Here is a 20,812-nt window from a genome sequence, read left to right as displayed (position 1 = left end):
TTTCAAGGACCCATCAAAAGGAGTTTAAAATGCTGTATTAAAAATAAATCATGTCAAGTCCTAATACATTTAAAAGTGCCTAAGGGTCGAGAAAGCCCACTATTATAATTACTCTAAAAACAAAAGGAACATTAGGAGAAAGTTTTCAATTCCATCCTAAGCTACACGTTGACACACTGACATGACACAGAAAAACGAACGGCCAGGAGAAAGCCCAAACGATGAGCCTACCGTGAATGTCTTCCTTGCATACGGAGCCCCGGGAGTCAGGAGTTCCTCAGAAGTGACAGGCCTCTTCAACACTGCAAGACAGACACAATGTCAAGGTACCAATCCTTGCGAGCCCTTCGTTCACTCATTCAGCAGATATTTGCCGAATGCCTCATAAGTGACCATCGGTGAACAAAAGTGGCAAAGATCCCTGCCTCACAGTTTACACTCCAGCCAAACAGAGACAAACATTAGCAAATATCAGTAACTCCGAACCCAACTTACAGAGCCATGGAAAGAAGAGGGGACAGGGCAGGGTAAAGAGAAGTAGGAGTCCCAGGGGTGGAGGTAAGGAGTGGTTTGAAATTTTTCTATAAAGAAAAAGGCCACATTTTCTAGTTCTCCCATTTCTTTCTTTTAAATCCTGATAGGCATTCAACACATCAAAGAGAAAACCCGACTCTAATGGTCTGAGTCATGTTTCAAGAGTTAACCCCATACAACCTCCTCCCACAACATGCTGCACCCCACAGACCACAGCTTCACTCCTTTCCTTATTAATACCCTAGATGGCATGAACATACCGCCTTTTGCCCTGAGTAACAAGACTAGTGAACTTCTCTGTATACCCAGCATGTGCTAGGCACTATGCCAAGTGCTTTAGGCATATTAACTCATTTAATCATCACAAAAACTAATAAATTAGGTTCATCATTGTCCCTATTTTATCAGTGAGAAAACAGAAGCTCAGAAAAGTGAAGCTCGTGTCTAAGGTCTCAGAGCTAATGGATAGCAGAATTAAGATTCAAACTCCGGCATTTATGCCAGTGCCCACACTCTCAGCTGCTGTGCCACATGGTTCCCCCCATGCTATGCTGTTTCTGTAAGCGGAAGAAAAGGCTCAGAAGCTCCAGAAGGTAGAGGTGTATTGTCCTCCTAAGACCCCTGTGCTCATCAGCTCACTGATGTTGCCACCAAGATGACAAAGACAGCAGACAATTCCTGACTTGCCGACTGCCTAAAAACCCATCAATAATGAATCTCCCCATCCATCCTGTGCTCACTAAGAACTGGAAAAGCAACAGCCACAGCCGCCCAGAGCAGCCAGTGAGTCAGGGGACAGGGACTATCCTAACCTAGTTATACAGACATCATGACCTTGAGTGTCACAAAGAAACTGGAGGGGCCAGGAGCCTAATCTGGCAAAGTGTCAGTCTCCAATTATCTTTCAGGACAGCATTTGGCAGTCACATGCCAGTCCTGGAACAAGCACGCAGCAGAAAAAGAAAAGGCAGTGTGGGGCGAGGCCCGGATGATCCACCAGGCAGCTGGGCCCTGCCTGAGGGTTATACGCGCGGCCTTCTTGACTAACAAGTGCCTTCTCAGTTCGAGGCAACGAACTGTGTCTTGCTGAGATGACAGTGGGCTGGGATTACTACTTTTGTTTTCAGAAAGCTCATAAGAGAGAAAATGAATTTATGTTCCCAAACAAGAGGGAATAGATCGAATATCAAGAAAAGAACCTCTGAGCTGATGGACGGGAGGTAAGAGAAGGGGGCCAGGGTTGGGGGTGAGGATTGAGACCTTTTAATTCCTTGTCAGACAACTCCTTCCCCAGCCCCTACAACTCCTGCTGGGGTTTATGAATGTGGATATAGGAATCGCATTGTACTGAAATATTTGGAAACAATACTGACCATTTATTTAATACACTTTCTCTTTTTTGATTGAGATATAATTGACATATAAGACTATATTAGTTTCAGGTGCATGACGTGATGATTCGATACATGTATATACTGCAAAATGATCACCTCAGTAAGTCTAGTTAACATCCATCACCACACATAGTTATAAATTTTATTTTCTTATGATAAGAACTTTTAAGATTGACTCTCTTAGCTTTCAAATATACAATACAGTATTATTAACTATAGTCACCATGCTGTATGTTACATTCCCGGGACTTACTCATTTTGTAACTGGAAGTTTGTACCTTTTGCCCCCTTTGCCCATTTTGCCCACCTCCTACTCCCTGCCTCTAGCAATCAGTAGTCTGTCCTTTGTATATATGAGTTTGTTTTTTGCTTTTTTAGATTCCACATATAAGTGAGATCGTATCGTATTTGTGTTTCTCTGTCTGACTTATTTCACTTAGTATAATGGCCTTGAGGTCCATTTACGTTATTACAAACACCAAGATTTCCTTCCTTTTATGGCTGAATGATATTCTACCATACACATATATATATCACATTTTTTCTATCCATTCATCCACTGATCAACTCTTAAGTTGTTTCCATGCCTCGGCTACTGTAAATAATGCTGCAGAGAACATGGGGATGCAGATCTTTTTGAGTTAGCGTCTTCATTTCCTTCAGATAAATGCCCAGAAGTGAAATTGCTGGATCTTAGGATAATTCCACTTTCAATTTTTTGAGGAATCTCCCTATTATTTTCCATAGTGGCTGCACCAATTTACATTCCCACCAATAGGGCACAAGATTTCCCTCTTCTCCACATCCTCATCAACATTTATTTCTTGTCTTTTTGATAACAGCCATTCTAACGGGTGTGAGGCCATCTCTCACTGTGGTTTTGAATAGCATTGTACTGTAATATTTGGCAGCAATACTGACCATTTATTTTAATACACTTTCTCTCTTTCTTATGTTGAAAGATGTAAAAATCTTGAAGCATAGGGAATTATCTTTTAGCTTTCTCTTTTCATATCCTTGGCAACTTATCTACTCATCACAGTGATACTGATTATGGTAATATCCGTACCACTTTTCTTATCCGGCTTAGGGCATGTATATACAGTACTAAAAAAATATATCCTGATGTATATATAATGATTAATTTTAAATTCCTTACTGTAAAGACCTGCTTATCAACCTGAGAAAAAAATCATGGTTGAGCTCATAGCATATTGGGAACCCTCTTAAAAGTGAGGGAGAAGCCTGGCAGAATATGGATAAGAGCTAAGACTTACGAACCACAATTAAGTCCTAGCCGCTCTGGTCCTTAGAGACCCAAAAAAGGCAACCTGACCTTTCTTTTCTGCCTGCATATCAGTAAATTCTTCCCTTTGAGCCAAGGGGTCAGAAGAAAGAGGAGACAATACAAACCCACCTCAGGGAAGATGGATATGTAGTTAATTTAGGTAATTAACACTTTGTTCATATTCTACTATTGTATGCAATCAAAAACATGTAAAATGGCTTTAGCACAATTCACCCTTTTCTGACACTGAAGTCTGTTGTTTCTAAATTTGAGGATACCTATCAGATTTCTCCCAGGGCTTCAAACATCCTATTTATATGGATATAGTTCTCCTTTCTCATTCTTGCTCCTTTAATTGAAAAACCTCATAATATATGGGTACTCAATGATTTTCCAGACAGAGTCAATATGGAAGCAAGTTTCTTCACTCACTTGCAGGTTATAACTTTATTCTTAGAGCTAACCCTCCAGAGAACAGAAAAAAAATGCTAGATTAAGAAAAATACTCACTTGCCTAGATAACAGCATTAGATGATGTTTTCTCTTAAAGCCCTTTGAACAACTTCTATTTATCCTTATTCTTACTACCGCATAATGTTTTTTTTCTCCAAAGAGATGATGCGTTCACTGAAGGAAGGGGCTTTCCTTCATGACCTCTCATCTTTGTATCCCCAACTTCTGCTGATGATGTAACAGCAAAATAAAAGGAACAAAGTCTCTTCTCTAAAGGTGATACACTGAACGGAGGGTGGACAGAGCGCTAAACAAATGGAGTTGAGGGTATTTTAAAGGCAATGATTATCATGATGGACCATGCAATCTAATCCTGGGAAGGAGGTGGGTAAGGGACAGTGAGAAGGTGGTAGTGTGAATGGTTACAGGTGCTGGTGGGGGTGATGAACTGATTAGGTCAAGGAAGGATTGATTCTAAGTAACAAGATCATCAACAACCTTTGTACCTACATTTTTTTCTGGAATGTAAAGGCCATGAAGGGTGATGAAGAGAGTTTGAAACCACAGGGCACCAAGAATCAATTCCAGGGAGAGTTGGGTTTGCATGGATCCATGCTTCTTCCTTGGGGTGCTGAGACCCAACAGATTTTGGCATCAGTTGCAGTCTGGGGAAGCGCTATTTCCCTGCTGTAGAGAACACTGCTGTGTTGCTCAAACCCTCGGATGGAGGGGCTCCTCTCAGCTGCTCAGACCGCTAATGCAGACAGCCCTCAGACTGCCAATGCCCTCAGCTGTCTTTGGAACACTCTCTCTGAAGAGAGCTGTTTTGCCCAAGGTTATGCCCTCCTCCCAGGGGCAGCCAACATCTAATGACTGGTCAAGATGAGGGTATAAAGGCCTGGCCACCTCACCCCAAGTTGGGACAACTCTAAAGGGCCATCTCAACTCCAGAGCTCCCATTGGGGTCAGCTGCAGCCTTCATTGAGACTGCATTGCAGCCCAATTCTCCCTCTGCCCAAACCTACATCCTTCCCTTCCATTCAATAGGTGTTGACCCCAAGAACATGCTGTAATAAGACTCCCACATACCAAGACTCCCTCCATCTGCGAATCTGCTTCCCAGGAACCCAGCCCACCCATCTGCCCATCCCTCACAGTCACAGAAATGGGGCCGCCTTTTGGCCACTCACCGGACTTGGGGTTACAGAGCACAGGGGGGCTGCTGCTGAGAGTGGGGCTGCTGCTGAAGTAGCCACTGCTGCCGCAGCTGCTCATGCTGCTCCTCCTCACCGCAGACACGATCTTGATCTCCTTGCTGGGGCTGACTGTGCGGACAGGAAAACACACAGTCACCGAGGGTGGTGGTCCTGGTTCCCTAGTGCACACGGGCTTTCAGCTGTGAGGTACAGCAGGGTGAGTCACATGTGCCAGAAAAAAGCACTCTAGCCTTGGAGTCAGAAAAGCGAGGATTTGAGTTGCAGCTCTGCCACTTAGTAATAGCACAACCTGGGGCCATTCCCTTCAGTTCTCTGAGCCTCAATTTCCCCAGGTGTAAAGTGGGAATAATGCTATCTCATAGGATTGATGCAAGGAGTGACTTATGTAACGTATGTGAAATAATGTATATGCATACATTATGTATATTATACAATAATGTAAAATAAAAATAATGTATGTGTAAATATTATTTCAAGAACTACCAAGCCCACGCTGAGTAGTCCCTGCGAGGCTGTAAATTAAGTACTGGCTAGACACTTAATGAATTAACAGTGATAATAAATGCCTCCTGATTTAATATTAAATAATCACCCCGAGGCATGGAAGAAAGAGATTAAAATACAGAGCACATATTTAGGCTTTGAAAGTATATGGGAGGCAGTAGCTTCTATGATCTGATTTCATTCTCTCCACCCTGGATTTGGCTGGCTCAACAGGGAGAAGGGAACAAAGTACATGATCAAAGGAAATAATTCATGGAGAGTGCATTGCCTGGTGCCTGGCACATGAGAAGCACAAAATAAATGCTGGCCTTTATAATGACTGTGGTTACTATTTCCTCCATCTCATCATCATCACTTGTTCGGGTCTATTGGGCCCACTTATGAAACATGCAAACAGTACTAGTGAGAATGTGAATAGTCCCTCTGCATTTGCAGCCACAGCCTTAAGGAGACACACAATTGGCGCGTGTCTAAGCACAGGCTTAGGCTCCTGTCCCTCGGCTGGTGTTTACTTTCCCAGAGCAACTCTTGGTTCATTCTGTCCTCCATCCAGCTGCGTCTGTGGAACCTGGGATATGGGAGGTTGGGGAGGAGAATGTGTAATACAAGCGCTGGAGTAAGACAGCACTGGCGCGAGATCCAGCTGTGCCCACCACTTTCCAGCTGTGTAACCTGAGGTAAGCTGCTCAGTTGCTCCATGCCTCAGTTTCTTCACTGGTAAAATGAGGATAAGAAAAGTCCTTCCTCTTAGGATATTGTGAGAACTAAATGAGAAAACTCATGCAACCAGCTTTGATCAGTGCCAGGGGCACAGAAAGTTCTCAATATAATTGTAAGTGTTCTCACTGTCACCTCCTATTCATAACCTAGACACACATTTTCATTTTGCCCTGGGTTTCAGGTTAACTGCAGAACTTCCTTCCAAACCTTAGGCTCCCCAGTTCCTTGAGTCAATGCCAAGTTTCCAGAGGAGCTGAAGATACCACCCTTAAGCACCTCAGCCTCTTACATAGAACAATATCTTTTCTGGATGAGTGGGGTTATCTTTGGGAAAATTAGTCACAATCACTTCTGTCAGGGTTCATTGTAAACATGGGACTGTTTGACCTCACATGTAACGTCCCAGGCTGCTCTGCTTTATGAGCTCCTGTGTCTGCTTTTCATAGTTTTTCTTTGTTCTCTATCACCCCCTTATATGGATTGGTAATCAGTTGCCTTTTAGTCGTATATGCCCACAGAAGTCTTTATTCAGCCTTAAAATATATAGCTTTTCAAAGCTGTGATTTAGAAAACTGGATACTTAATGATACATAAGAAACGTCTGTAAATGAAAAGTAAATAAAGTATGAGTGAGAGCTTGAGAGATCTTCCATAATTCAAATACATATTTTTTTTCTTTTGAGGAAGATTAGCTCTGAGCTAACCACTGCCAGTCCTCCTCTTTTTGCTGAGGAAGACTGGCCCTGAGCTAACATCCATGTTCATCTTCCTCTACTTTCTATATGGGACGCCTACCACAGCATGGCTTTTGCCAAGCAGTGCCATGTCTGCACCCGGGATCGAAACCGGCAAACCCCGGGCCGCCGGGAAGCGGAACGTGTGAACTTAACCGTTGCGCCATCGGGCTGGCCCCCAAATACATAATTTTATGAAACAGACTTCACGGCATCTAAGTTGACTGTCCAGGAACAATCTGGTTGTTTGTTTTGTTCTTGGGGGCATATTTCTTGGTTATGAATAAACAGAAATTTGCTGGAGGACAGAATTTCAAAAAAGTGAGTTATTACTACCCTATTTCTCAAAAGACAAATACATGTGATCAAATAAACAATGGAACTGACATACCCGACATAAAACTGGTAGATTTCCGATTGTCATGGCTCTGCTTCCTTAGGCAGAAGGGACTGTCGTGAGTCTCCTGGGAGGAGGGGGATTTTTCATTGAGCAGCTCCATCAGTCTTCGCCTCCGACGGAAGTTCATTCTGAACTGGTAGAGAAGATTGCTGTCCACAAATGGGTGTTTGTTGGACACTGGAAAGAAGAAGCAACAGATGTGGGCTGTCTGGCATGCTGGCCACTGAGCACCGCAGCTGAAGACTCCAGCCAACGGGGGCAAAGTCTTGAGAAAGAGTTGAGTGCTACATGGGCTGGCCCCGTGGCCGAGTGGTTAAGTTCGCGCGCTCCGCTGCAGGCGGCCCAGTGTTTCGTTAGTTCGAATCCTGGGCGCGGACATGGCACTGCTCATCAGACCACGCTGAGGCAGCGTCCCACATGCCACAACTAGAAGAACCCACAACGAAGAATATACAACTATGTACCGGGGGGCTTTGGGGAGAAAAAGGAAAAAATAAAATCTTTAAAAAAAAAAAAAAAGAGTTGAGTATTACAGATGCCATATGAGTTTATAATCCACACAAGGTCCCAGGTTTTCTCGATGTGTGATGCACTTTAAAAATTTACTAACAGGTGAGGTGTGCGAAGGGTCCGGAGGGAATAGGAATTAGGAAAGGTATGTTTTGATGGGGGGGTGGGGTTGAGTAAAGAGAGTTTGCAGAAAGGAGAAAGCACTTCTAGAACTTCAGTTACTTCTTTTTTTCTTTTTAGTTATTTATTGAGGAAGATTAGCCCTGAGCTAACTACTGCTAATCCTCCTCTTTTTGCTGAGGAAGACTGGCCCTGAGCTCACATCCATGCCCATCTTCCTCTACTTTAAATGTGGGACGCCTACCATAGCATGGCTTGCCAAGCAGTGCCATGTCCGCACCTGGGATCCCAACTGGCGACCCCGGGCAGCCAAAGCGGAACGTGTGCACATAATTGCTGTGCCACCGGGCCAGCCCCTCTTTTTCTTTCTATTGTATCTATATGAGATGATGGATGTTAATTAAACTTATTGTGGTAATCACTTCACAATATATGTAAATCAAACCATCATACTGTATATCTTAAAAGTATACAATAAAAGTATGCCAATTATTTCTCAATAAAACTGGAAAAAAATTTTAAGTACACAGACAAGTAGAATGAAAAACAAATAGAATTATCTATCTATCCATCTAATCTATCTATCTGTGTTGAGCAAAAAACAGGGCTGGCAAATACCAAATCTGATGGAGAGGAACATTCTCCATCTTTTGTTCAGTATTTAAATATTGACTCATTTATACTATGGATACCTAGAGGCCAGTCAAGCAAAAGAAAGAGAAAGAAATCATCATTGCTCTAAGACCTAGGAATACAAATTACATAAATTATATAACAAATTCTTACCCATGATAAGCTTATAGTCTAGCAGAGGAAATAAAACATGCTCACATGTAACTGTAGTATAAGATAAAAACTTCAACTGTTTTAAGGAAATTATAGATAAAGTGCTAAGGAAATTCAGAGGAGAGATTATTTTCAGCCTGTGAGTGAAACAAGATTCATTAAAAATTGACATTAACTGAAAAATAAATGTACACATGTAAGAAACTTATTAAGGAACATAGGGAGGAAAACCCCAAATCAACAATCAAATCCAAACAATTAAAACATAAAAGTTCAATGTGACTTAACATGGAGCAACTTACAAGGTTCTTCCTATAGAAAGGAGGGCCTGGCCTCCTCTCTCTCAGCAATGAAGAAAGTGAGACACTATGCTCAGTTGGTTATCGGCAGAGGCAAGTCCAACGCTCTTTGCATTGCTCTAAGATGCATCTCAAGAGGTCAAAGGTTGAGATTCATCTTGATTTCTGTGATGGGTGGGCTGTCATCCTAGCCCACCAGAGTTTATAAAACCCTCAGTGTCCACTGATTGCCATCTCTAGCCCACTCTGCTGAAGTTTAGTCATAATCATGGTACTGGTAGCTCATTTACTATTTGCTGCTGAACTGAGCACTTTATAAGTATTATACAATAGCATCCTCACAATCACTCTGTAAGGTAGATATTGCTGCTATCTTCATTTTACAGAGGAAGAACTGAGACAAGTTAATTCAGTACTTTCCCAAGGCCACACAACTATGGCTTCTGAACCCACACAACATGTTTACCTAGAGACATAGGCCATAAGAGATTAGAAAAGACTCTATAAAGTTATGGCAAAACGTCATCTTCTCCATCTCTTACTCCCACGTTCATCATAGAGTTTATCTTTATCGTCTTTCTGTCACCCACACATCTGGCAATAGGCAGTCTTTTTGTGACACTTAACCATATTGTAGTGTAATATGGGGTTTTTTTGTTGCGGGGGTGGGAGGAGAACCTCTCTTTCCCCAATTAAGTCACTCTGCTTGAGAGCCCAGACTGTGTCGTAATCATTCTGGCATTCTCAACTCACAGACCACTATGTGTTTGGCTCAGAGTGGGTGTTCAGGAAATGACTGGCAGTGAATCGTCCATGGTGGGTATCAGAGAGTTCAGCAGCATGTCCAGGACAGAGCTAACTTTAAACTACTTAGATGAAGCAGTTCCCCCCAAAACATCCTGTAGGTAGGCCCAGGGTAGGTCATGAAGAGTCTGTTGGGCCACTGGGAAACTGGGACATTAAGGACAATGCATTTTGTTCTTCTTACCACTAAAAATATTCCATTTAAAGCCTTTCCTTTGTTCTGAAATTATATCATCACTACTTTTTTGTTGTTCATTCATCCACCCATTCAACTAACATTTACTGAGGCAGACTGACTATATGCTAGGTATTTTTCTTGCCCAATGTTTTATGAAATGATGATGGAAATGGATAGAAGTTTGGTTTTTTTAAAGTACACGTTCTTGGCAAACTGTTTTTGGACTGTGAAACTCAAAATTTTGTAAACTACTAGAAAAATAATCTAATACAACTCCTTAAGAATCATCTCCTTTATCAATAATGCTAAGTGGTTCAACAGCCTTCTTGGGTGTTTACAAATAGCAAGCCTTCTAGCTCAACACTAGCAAATGCAATCCAGCGTTGTAACTGTACTTCTCATCCACGTTTGCTAATGAATAATTCTTCTGGTTATATGAATATCAGAGTCTCAGCAAGTTGGGTCCCATTAGGAGAGTACCACTGCCAACATTTAACCAAATGATTCATAAGAGTGTTTTAGTCTTTAAGCAGTGATAAACTATTCACTTTGGCTAAATGAATAATGTTGGCCACAAAGACAAATACACTTCCTTCAGTGGTAGTTCTGCACGTTCTTAGTAAAGAATACATTCTCGGACTCAGGAGATGCTGAATGCATCCTGGACCAGGAGATAAGCCAATTACACTTTGAAATGATATCTCCAAATAGTGGCTCTCTTGTGGATAGTCAAATTTTTACATAAATTTATTATATCACTACTTTCAATAAAACTACAATACAAATTTTGCAGATAAGTGATTTATTTTTGGCAACCTTTCAAGTTTATTGTGATTTAAAAAAATCCTTAAGTTGACTTTGGCAACAGTATCTTAAATTATAACCTGCAAATACATAGCTCTGCATACATTTATTAATGCCTACTGTTTTCTCTTTGTACAATGAATTATACAAAACATTGGCTCTCATATAAATAAATCCAGAAAATCATTCTGAATCCAAACAAATTCTATAAAAGATAAAAATACCTTAAAAATATTTTTAACTGAAGTAGAAACTTGACTTCTAATTTAATCATATGTCTCCTGGGGCTTTAACTCCTGACTCAGAGTTTAACTCACACCCATTCTCCATTCCCCACCTCCCCAGCTCTATACTACCTATGGCTAAAAGGGTAAACATATCACCTAAGATAAGATACAAGAGTTAAATTTAAATAGTCCTTACTCATCACATTCTCTCCCCAATAGTGTATATGATCTTAAACCTGACCAAATCAGGGAAAATGAGCACTGGATGAGACAGTAACCCATAGGTGTTAAGCATAATGTCTAGCAGACTGCAAGAACTCAATAAATTGTACCTTTATTATTTTACAACCACTCTTGTTGTTTTTACTGTTGTCATCATTTACTGATGATATACTGCCATTTGGCTTATAGGAATTCAACTTTATGAGACATTACATTTAATGTCCCAGTTCAATTTTCAAGGACTTAGTTGGATTTTAGTGCCTCGGGAGCAGCCACACTCTGTGAAACAAAGATCTCCAAGTGTTCATCCTCCAGCTGTGTGGCTGGCAGATGTGGAGTCAAGTTCTCCTCTCAGAACAGAGAAGTGACAACTGCATGTCACTTGTAACATTTTCAATGAATTATGTTGTTTTTAAAAGTGTTCTTTTTTCCTCTCATTAAAGGTTTAATGACACGAACACTGAGTTTCATACATTTGCTTTGTTTGTGAATGTAGCCCTCGGTGTGGCAGAGATAATCAGAGTTACTAAAGCTGACAGAGTGCAGATAGACAGTCATATTATAGCATCATCAATCACATGTGACAACCATTCATTTATTCAAGAAACTGAGCACCTACTAAGTGTCACACACTCTCCCAGCTATCTATCTTAGCACGCTGATTGGACTACGACACCTCCATCTGCTCATCCTTTCAAGCTCATCAACACCAAAGTCTGCTAAAAGAGACATCATTTCATACAAAAACAAAACAATTAAATTGGACTTGACTGAAAACTTTCTTATACCGAACAACTTTTAGAAAATTGTATCGTGCAATGAAAAGCAAAGATTTTAGAGTCATATGACTCAGTTTTGATTCCGGTTCTGCCACATTTACTAGCTGAGAGCTTTGGGAAATGTACGTGTTAAGCCTCAAATTTTTGCATAGTTTTGCTGTGAAGAAGAAAGGAGATAATTTACATAAGAGATTTGGCATGGCATTAAGTGTTCTTCTTAGGCTCCTAAAGATCGACTTCAGCCTTTGGTCATTTAAATTCCTGCACAGAACCCATTTCTTCTGTCTTTTCTGCCCTTCTTTCAAAGAATACTCTGCCCATCTTCCATGAGCAGTTCTGTTACCTTTTTACTTGTGAGCAATATGAAATCTTAACCAGATATCCAGATCAAGTTTAGCAAGTATACCATGGGAAAATATTTAAATCTCCGAAGTCAAAAGAAAGCTGGAAATAAAAGAGTGAGTTAAGACACAGGAAGTTTTAGGAAGTAACCAGATGGAGAAAGCCAAAGATTTCTTTTTTATGGCCATAAATTACATGTGTAAAGTCTCAAGAAATAAAAAATAGCTCAATGACATACGGTTTACATTCCAGAGAAGGAAAAGTTGACTCTTTCTATACTTTAACACAACATTCTCCACATTAAATACGAAAATCGTTTGCTACATAGGCAACTTGTTCTTGGTTAAACACAGAAAAAATAACCTAAGATCTGGGAAAAAAAGTTAAAGAGAAGGAAAGAAAAAACAAGGAGAACAGTGATCGGTGTCTCTACATTTTGAGGTTGTTCCGATCCTTCATTTCTCAGATGCCAGTGCTATACAGGACCTTCATATTATAGTAAGTGTTGTGACCTACACAGTTTAACAAATCTTGTTCTTTGCTCCTTCCTTTGTTCTAAACAGGAAGGAACAAGAAGAGACAAAGTTCAAAGCCTATATTCAATATCTAATATTCTCAGTGTGCTGCTATCAACAGCTGTAATTGAAAACTGACAATTTGTTTACTCATCCGATTTATAATTTCTAGGACTTTCCAAGCCATCCCTTTTGCACTGGTGGAATTCTCTAGGGATTTGGCTTGGCTTGGTATTAAACGAGACATAAAATAGGAAGAAAAGCAGACACAGCCAGAAAGCTGAAGCAATGTAAATACAAGAGGATGTTATTGCTTAGGAAAGTTAAGATTCTAGAAGCCCTAAACTCACAGTATTGCTGATATTTGGCAAACAAAAAAAAAACAAAAACAAAAAAACCAGATCCTTATTCACTGTATGCCTTTATTTTTTACAAAGCATGAGGGAAATGTCACGTAGTTCACCAAAATAATAAAGTGACTTGTTACAGATATATTCTTCTTTTTGTGGATAATGTGGCTACATTTTTTCCCTTATAAATTATTAGTATGATTTTAGCACACATAAAGAAATTTTTAAAAGCTGATTATGTAAAAGGAGGAAAATTGGCTTCTAGTCTACTTACACATATAGTCTAAGGATGACTATAAAAACTTATCATCTTGAGCCCTGCAAGTCTAGCTGAATATAAAAGACATTTTAGGCAACTTATCTAGTTGAAGGGAGGAAGGTCACATACTTTTATTCATCCTTGAAATGTTTGCAGGCAAATGACATACACAACAGGCATCTTGAAATAAGTGAACTGAATCCAGCAGTGTGATAAGGGGTGTGGGGGTGGGGGAAGAGAATGTGCAGATATCAACTATTCCCTGGATGGCACATCATCAAATTTTTTCTTTTTTTCTTTTTTTGGTGAGGAAGATTGGCCCTGAACCAATATCTGTTGCCAATCCAATCTTCCTCTTTTTGCTTGAGGAAGATTGTCTCTGAGCTAACATCTATGCCAATCCTCCTCTATTTTGTATGTGGGATGCCACTACAGAACTTAATGAGTGGTGCGTAGGTCCGTGTATGGCATCCGAACCTGCAAACTCCGGGCCTCCAAGGCAGAGCGCGTAAACTTAACCACTCTGCAACCGGGTCAGGCCCCACATCATCAAAATAACTTTTTTAAAGGTGGTCTTCAATTTGGGATTAAGTAAAAAGACAGCTTAAACAGCGAGAGGAATGAGGACAATGACGATTATCATGAGGAAGAAGAAAGATCAGCAAAGATGAGGCCAAGCAGGCCATGACTAAAACCACAAACCAGTGTCAAATAAAAAGATCTTCAGGGTCACCTCAAAGACAGAACACCCTCACTAGCTGCCACGATCAGCATTCTTAGTCACTACAGTCCACAACAACAGAGGTAAGTGCAGCTCACCACTTCACCCCGTGTACGATGGTGGGTGGTGGCTTTGGTGAAATGTCATTCTGGGTCATCAAGGACGGCCTCTATCCTACCACTTGCTCCCTACTGATCCCTATCTTTCATCCTAAAAGGACCATTTAGCACCTCTAGACACTGCTTCAGTGTACTGACAAACTTCGAGGATAAACAGGTGGCAGATCTAGTCCTGAGAATTCGTGTTTCTAGAAGGCAAATAAATTCTGCATATACAAATACTGCAACTCCCCTGCCAACGAGACAAAAGCTTTCAGTGGTTTCCCACATCCAGGGACGGATTTGCATGCTTTGACCTCCCTGAACCCGCTAGATCACAGTTCTACAGAGTCCAAGCATCTGAAATCATTTAGTATGTTGCATATTTTAAAAATTATCAGGACTGAAAAAACATTAATGTACGCTTTTTAATCATGTGTTTGGTGGAAAACATGAACTGAGAATTAACTACAACATGAGATTAAAGCTATTTTTTAAAGAAAATCTGAGCTGTACTTAAGGCCATAACTACCCATCTCAAACCATCCTAAAGGGATGCAGGAGTTGAAAGAGCCCTGTTTCCGAAAGAAGCAAAAGTCCTTGATTCAAGAACATTAAGCAAGTGTGTTTAAGTGCCTACGCCACATAAGGGCAGTGCTAGGTGCTTGGGATACAAAACTCCTCAAAAGGCAATATCAACAGTGAGTCAGAGGACTAAAGTAATTACTTCCTGAGCACTGACAACATTCAGAAGAGGATATGAAAGCAGGAAATTGATTTTAAGGTATAAAGTCCTATTAACTGATAAATTACTAAAACACAACACTTCACATTCACAAAGTTAGAACCCAATTACACTTATTTAATTGACTGAAGGGAGGAGAGGCGATGGGAAAGAGAAGATGAAAAAGGATTCAAAGTAACTTTACTAAAGATGGCAGGAAAGAAGAAAATCAAAACATGATATCGTGATTATATAGGTTTCTGCTGCTTCTGTGTCTTACTGCCAGTAATGTCAAGGTAATAAACAGACGGAAGGTCAAAATATGTTTTATTCTTTTCTACGCATCATTAAATAATAGCTGGGTTAATTCCAAAGACTAGAACTTTTACTGTTACTGATAAAATTCAGAACAAAGAGTATTTTGTCAGAGATGAGATTGTTTTCCAGAGACTAGATTATACTGTAAGTAGAGAGAGGTCTAATAACAAATCTATTTTGTCTGGCAAATGTGATAACTCAGATACATAATTCAACGAAAGAAATCTGTAACGTATTCTAGATCTTCTGGAACTACTGGCATAAATCCAAAGGCCTAACTAAAGCAGTGTTGATTTATTTAACAAGTATATATTCAGCAGAGACTATGTAGAAGATAGTGTTTAAGACCAGCAATGGATGAGGTCATCAAACATGTTAAGCTCTACCCATCAAGGCATCTGATGATGAGGATGTTGATGACACGAACAATGACAATCAGCTAACATTTATGGAGTACTACTCCATGCCAGGCCCTGTGCCAAGCACACTGCATGATTACATCATTCAGTTCTCATAGCAGCACTATGAAAGAGCTATTGTAATTACTCCCACTTTACAGATGAGAAAACTGGGGATTATAAAGGTAAACTTGTCTAGGGTCCTATAGTCATTGACTGGAAGATCTAAGACAGAAACACTGACAGATTAACTCTGGAACCCCATTTCTTAATCTTCTTGGTAGGCTGTCTCCCATCCAAAGATGTAATAATGCCAAATAAGGAGGCATATGAGCTTACAAACACAAGAAAACGGAGTCTGCTTTTCCTTCATTTATTCCTGTCTCCAGGTTACAAAGGCAATTTGGCTAGGCATGTTTTCTACAAAACTCTTCACCAGGACAGAATGTTTATTACTTTGAAATTGCTTATTACAAGGACATAGCAATAACACAGAAAACACCGCTCTGGCTTCAGATGGCCTTGGGTTGAATATCAGCTTTGCTCTTTACTAAGTTACTTAACTGCCCTGAATTTCAATTTTATTCACCTGTAAAATGAGTTGAAGAAACAAGGAAACAACACGGGTAAAAGGCCCATTAGAGCTTCTGTTCCATAGAGGCACTCAATTAACATTAGCTGTATGTGGACTTCCAATTGAGGACCCAGGGTGACAGAGCCCAAAGGATACTTTTCCAAGGTATGAGCCTTTACAGACTTTACCTATGTGGGGGAAGGCTCTGGAAACAACTCGAGGTGGTCTGGGGCAGAAAAGAAGCCTTCTACCTAAACCAGATAAATTCAGCAGGGCCAACAACACAAAGAAGGACATCCAATGTGATGCTGGAGACACTGGAATAAAACCCAACCCAGGAAACACTCAGCATGAAAGCTCACCAAAGGCTCATTTCTGGATGGCATTTTCTTACTAATCCCAGAAAGGTGACCACATGACCCTCGTGGTACTTACTGGTAATTTATCAGGTGTTCCTCATGAAACTGAAGAGACTAGGACCCTCAGAGGATGAAGGAGCAGATGTTCAGAAAAGGAAGATAGCAGTGAGATTTAGAGGTTTTTAAAAACTGTCTTCACATATTTTCTATCTTATTTATATTTGTAGTCATCTTCTCTAAAACAAAAAGGAAGATAGAAGATATAGGAAAAACCTCACCTACTTTTTTCCAGTATATTTTATATTTGGGAATAAGTTTAGATTTATAGAAGAGCTGCAAAGACAGTATAGATAGTTGCCATATACCCTTCATCCAGCACCCCCTCTTAATATAACCATGGTCCATTTGTGAAAATTAAGACATGAACATTGACACACCCACCTATTTTAAATCTCGCTTGGAGCTACAAGGAACTCAGTGCGCAGACACAGGAAGAAACCTGTTCCTTAGAAGTTCATGTTTCATAGGGAAGGCCACTTAGTTACTTAATGAAAAAGATATTTGTCCTTGTGGCTGACAAGGCTAGCTGCTTGTCCATAACCCATTCTCTCTTTCTTCCTCCTTTATAATGTGTTCAGGGTGGCAGTGTACCTGGCTAATAGTATTTGATTCACCAATTGCCTTCCAGCAACTGGGACCACGTGACACAGTTCTGGCCCATGCAATGTAGGTACAACATGCTGGGATAGGCAATCCTTTCTAAATAAAGAGCAAAGTCTTGCTAGGTGATGCCCCTCTGCCCTTTACAGCTTTGTGATTCCATCTTCTTCCTGCCCAGAGTGCAGACATGAGGCCTGATGTATACTAAGGATGACAGAGCAGAGACATGGATGGAGCCCGCATCCACATCATTATCAGCCCAGGACTCCCCTAGCTGGGGCATGAGGCAGAAGAACCTCTCTGTTCAAGCCATCATACATTTTCTGTTATTTGTAGCAAAAAACAATCTCAACACTGTTCCAAACTCAGGTCTGGAAACGTGAAATCAAAGGCTTAAAAAACAAACACTTTTTATTTATTTTGTAGCCCATACCTTGTAACAAACTATGCTTGACTCAGAAGCCAAGAATAATAAGATAGAAAGTCATGCAGAAAGAAGACGTGCCTCCCAGCAACTGAGCTCTAATTCTTCCTGCATGAGATCTGGTTAGGGACAGTCAGTCCCTGGGCCTCAAGTTGTGCATACGCAGAAAAGAAATTACAATAACTTCTTCTTTTATCCAAATTAATAAACATATATAGACCCACAGCTCTCTGGCAGACAGGGTCACAATAATGCCAACGCGACATTAATACTACTGTTCTACTGCCAGCAAAAATCTAAAGGATCTCATGAAGAAGACTCGGAATTTAAGAAAGTGCTCCTGAATGTGGGGTTATATCCTGGATAAGCCCTTTCTGAGCAAAACGAGAACTGTCAAGACCAGATCCAGTCTAAATGATGGCAGTGAACTATTTCTGACTTGTGGAAATATTTAAAAATCAAAGGAAATATTAAAGAATCAGAGGAGAAAGAAAACATGACTGTGAAATCCCTGTGCTGGGGGAGGGAGAGGAATTCTTGTCATCATTCCAGAAACTTGTGTAGCTGGCATCTAGCTTTATTTGGGTGTCCAAAATGGCACAGCAAAATATAGATAACGAGGTGCTTCCTCGACACAATATTTCAGGAATCTCAGCTATAGGGGAACAAAGATCTCTGAGATAAGGGACTGACAAATAGAATACACACTTTACCAGGATACCACCCAGCCCTGCACTGGTTTCAGAAAGGTCTAGAGCTGTGCTCTCCAGAATGGCAGCCACTAGCCACATGTGGCTGCCAAGCACTTGAGATGTGGCAAGTCCAAATTGAGGTGAGTTGTAAGTGTAAAACCACACTGGTTTTTGAAGATTGAGTATGAAAAAAGAATGCAAAACCACTGATTGGTATTTTTCATATGGACGACATTTTGAAATGACAATATTTTGGAAACAGTGAGTTAAAATATATTATTAAGATTAATTTTACCTATATCTTTCTTTTTTTGCTGTGGCTATTAGAATTTAAAATTACATATATAGATTGCATTTGTGGCTTATATCATATTTCTATTGGAAATAGGATTGGTCTTGGGGCCGGCGAGTGGCACAGCAGTTAAGTTCGCACATTCCACTTCTCAGCAGCCTGGGGTTCCCCAGTTCGGATCCCTGGTGCGGACACGGCACCGCTTGGCAAAGCCATGCTGTAGTAGGCATCCCACATACAAAGTAGAGGAAGATGGACGTGCATGTTAGCTCAGGGCCAGTCTTCCTCAGCAAAAAGAGGAGGATTGGCAGCAGTTAGCTCAGGGCTAATCTTCCTCAAAAAAGAAAAAAAAAAAGAAATGGGATCAGTCTAGAGGTTGGTTTCATAGGAACAGATCAGCTAACCAACAAACAAGTTCATCCCTTTAGGTGTAGCATTTTGAGAGCTATTTGTCTTAGAAGATAACTCTTATTTTGAGCTTCCGACAGCCAAAGGATCAAGAACTGTTGTTACAGCTGTCTTTTTTTTCTCACACGATCTCTCCCATCCTATTTCCTTCATTTTGATGAGGAAGCACATTAAGTTCCTCCTCAGTAGGAATCCCTGCTTGAGGGGATGTTCTCAGCAGCCGTCAAAGAGGACCTCAGAGAGACAGGAGTAAGCCAGTGTGGTAAAACCAACGCCCACGCTTCTCCACTGGTATGGTGGCTTCGGTGTTTCCAACCAGACTGAAACCTGGGTGACAGCCAAGGGAGTGGTTAAAATAAGACGGAAAGAATATAGACCCTGATATGCAGGCCTTCCTTGGATGGAAGCAGAGAAAAGAGTGGGTGGGTTCCTTGTTGGGTCAAACGTCATCACTGGGACAGAGAAGAAAGAAAGTAAAGGGCAGCTTTTTAGAAAAAAGCTAGATAAAATGTTAGAGCCTTTAAAATGTTATATCCATCTTAAAATAACATATAAATAATTTTACAAAAAGATTACGCTCCAAATTAGATTAAAATTGGTTACGCATGTTAATAAGCACATATTTTTCCAATTGTAATCAGGATGTGTGTGTGTATATATAATTCCTTCTTAAATTTTAACTTCATATCGTTCCTTAGTCACACTGGTCAGAGTTTATATATGGTCAGTTTTACACCTAGTAATAACTCCACGGTATTAATATTCTTTAGCTAGTTTATCCATTCCTGGCTGAGGAGGGGAGGGGAGAGGCGTGAGGAGGAGGGGGAGGGGGAGGAGAAGAGAAAGAAGGAGCGGGAGCAGTTAAGTATGTGGAAAGTGTGCAGTCTCATATTTAGTACTCAGCTTAGCCATATGTGGTAATTTAAGGACTCAGCTACGTTTCCGTGGTTATTTTTAGTGGGACATATAGGTTGGGATCTCAGGTTTCTTAGAAGAAGACAAAAGACAATCCAGATGTACTGTCTGAGATGGAATTGTCAGCTAAGAGAAACCGAGTTAAAGTGAACAGCTAAGAATCAAGAGCCGGAAGTGGCTAGTGAGAGAATTTCTTGAGAAAGAACCATGACAGCCAGCAGTGGACAAGGATGAAATGGCTATGAGAATCATCCTTATAACTTCCCAAGGAGAGCCTGGGTGCCAGACAGCAATCTCAGCCTCCCAGTTGGGAAGGGGCTGACACAAGGAGCTTATTCAAGATTGACAGAGGGTCAGACCCAGAAAAACGGTGTGTGATGGGAAAGAGAATGGAGAAGGTTCATTCCCTAAAGGAGAGGCTCTTAACTTTTTGTCCCACACCCCTAACCCTGCCTTGAGGGCTATGGTCAAGCTCATGTGCATCAGTAACCAGGACTAGACACCACAGTGCTTCTTGACCAGGAGGAGAGGGGAGGGCATACCAGAATCAGCAGTCTGAACTGTCCATTCCACCCAGGAGATCCTGGTATGTTCCTCTAATAAACCTGAGACCCCAGCCTGCATGTCCCACTAAAAATAACCACTGAAGCCCAGCTGAGTCATTCAATTACCACATAAGGCCAAGCTGAGCACTTCATATGAGACTGCACACTTTCCACATACCTCAACTGCACAGAGATCACGTGCTTGTGTTTTAAGCCTTGCTAGTGCTGTTGCAAAAATGTCACAT

At 40.8% G+C, this 20,812-nt stretch overlaps 1 protein-coding gene across 1 annotated transcript in view; it reads right to left on the bottom strand.

Moving 5' to 3' along the window:
* Nucleotides 1–20,812, bottom strand: part of DEPTOR (DEP domain containing MTOR interacting protein) — a 144,505-nt gene that overhangs the window by 45,548 nt on the left and 78,145 nt on the right. Inside the window, exons 5-7 of the mRNA XM_014867695.3 lie at nucleotides 7,236–7,421; nucleotides 4,860–4,994; nucleotides 232–302 (exon numbers count right to left, since the gene is read on the bottom strand). Of these exons, the coding sequence (XP_014723181.1) occupies nucleotides 232–302; nucleotides 4,860–4,994; nucleotides 7,236–7,421 (392 nt within the window). The remainder of the gene's footprint in view (nucleotides 1–231; nucleotides 303–4,859; nucleotides 4,995–7,235; nucleotides 7,422–20,812) is intronic.

Source organism: Equus asinus, chromosome 12 (assembly GCF_041296235.1).
Source record: "Equus asinus isolate D_3611 breed Donkey chromosome 12, EquAss-T2T_v2, whole genome shotgun sequence".
Lineage (NCBI taxonomy): Eukaryota > Metazoa > Chordata > Mammalia > Perissodactyla > Equidae > Equus > Equus asinus.
The sequence above is the reverse complement of the archived record's forward strand: the minus strand, read 5'-3'. Positions and strand labels throughout refer to the sequence as shown.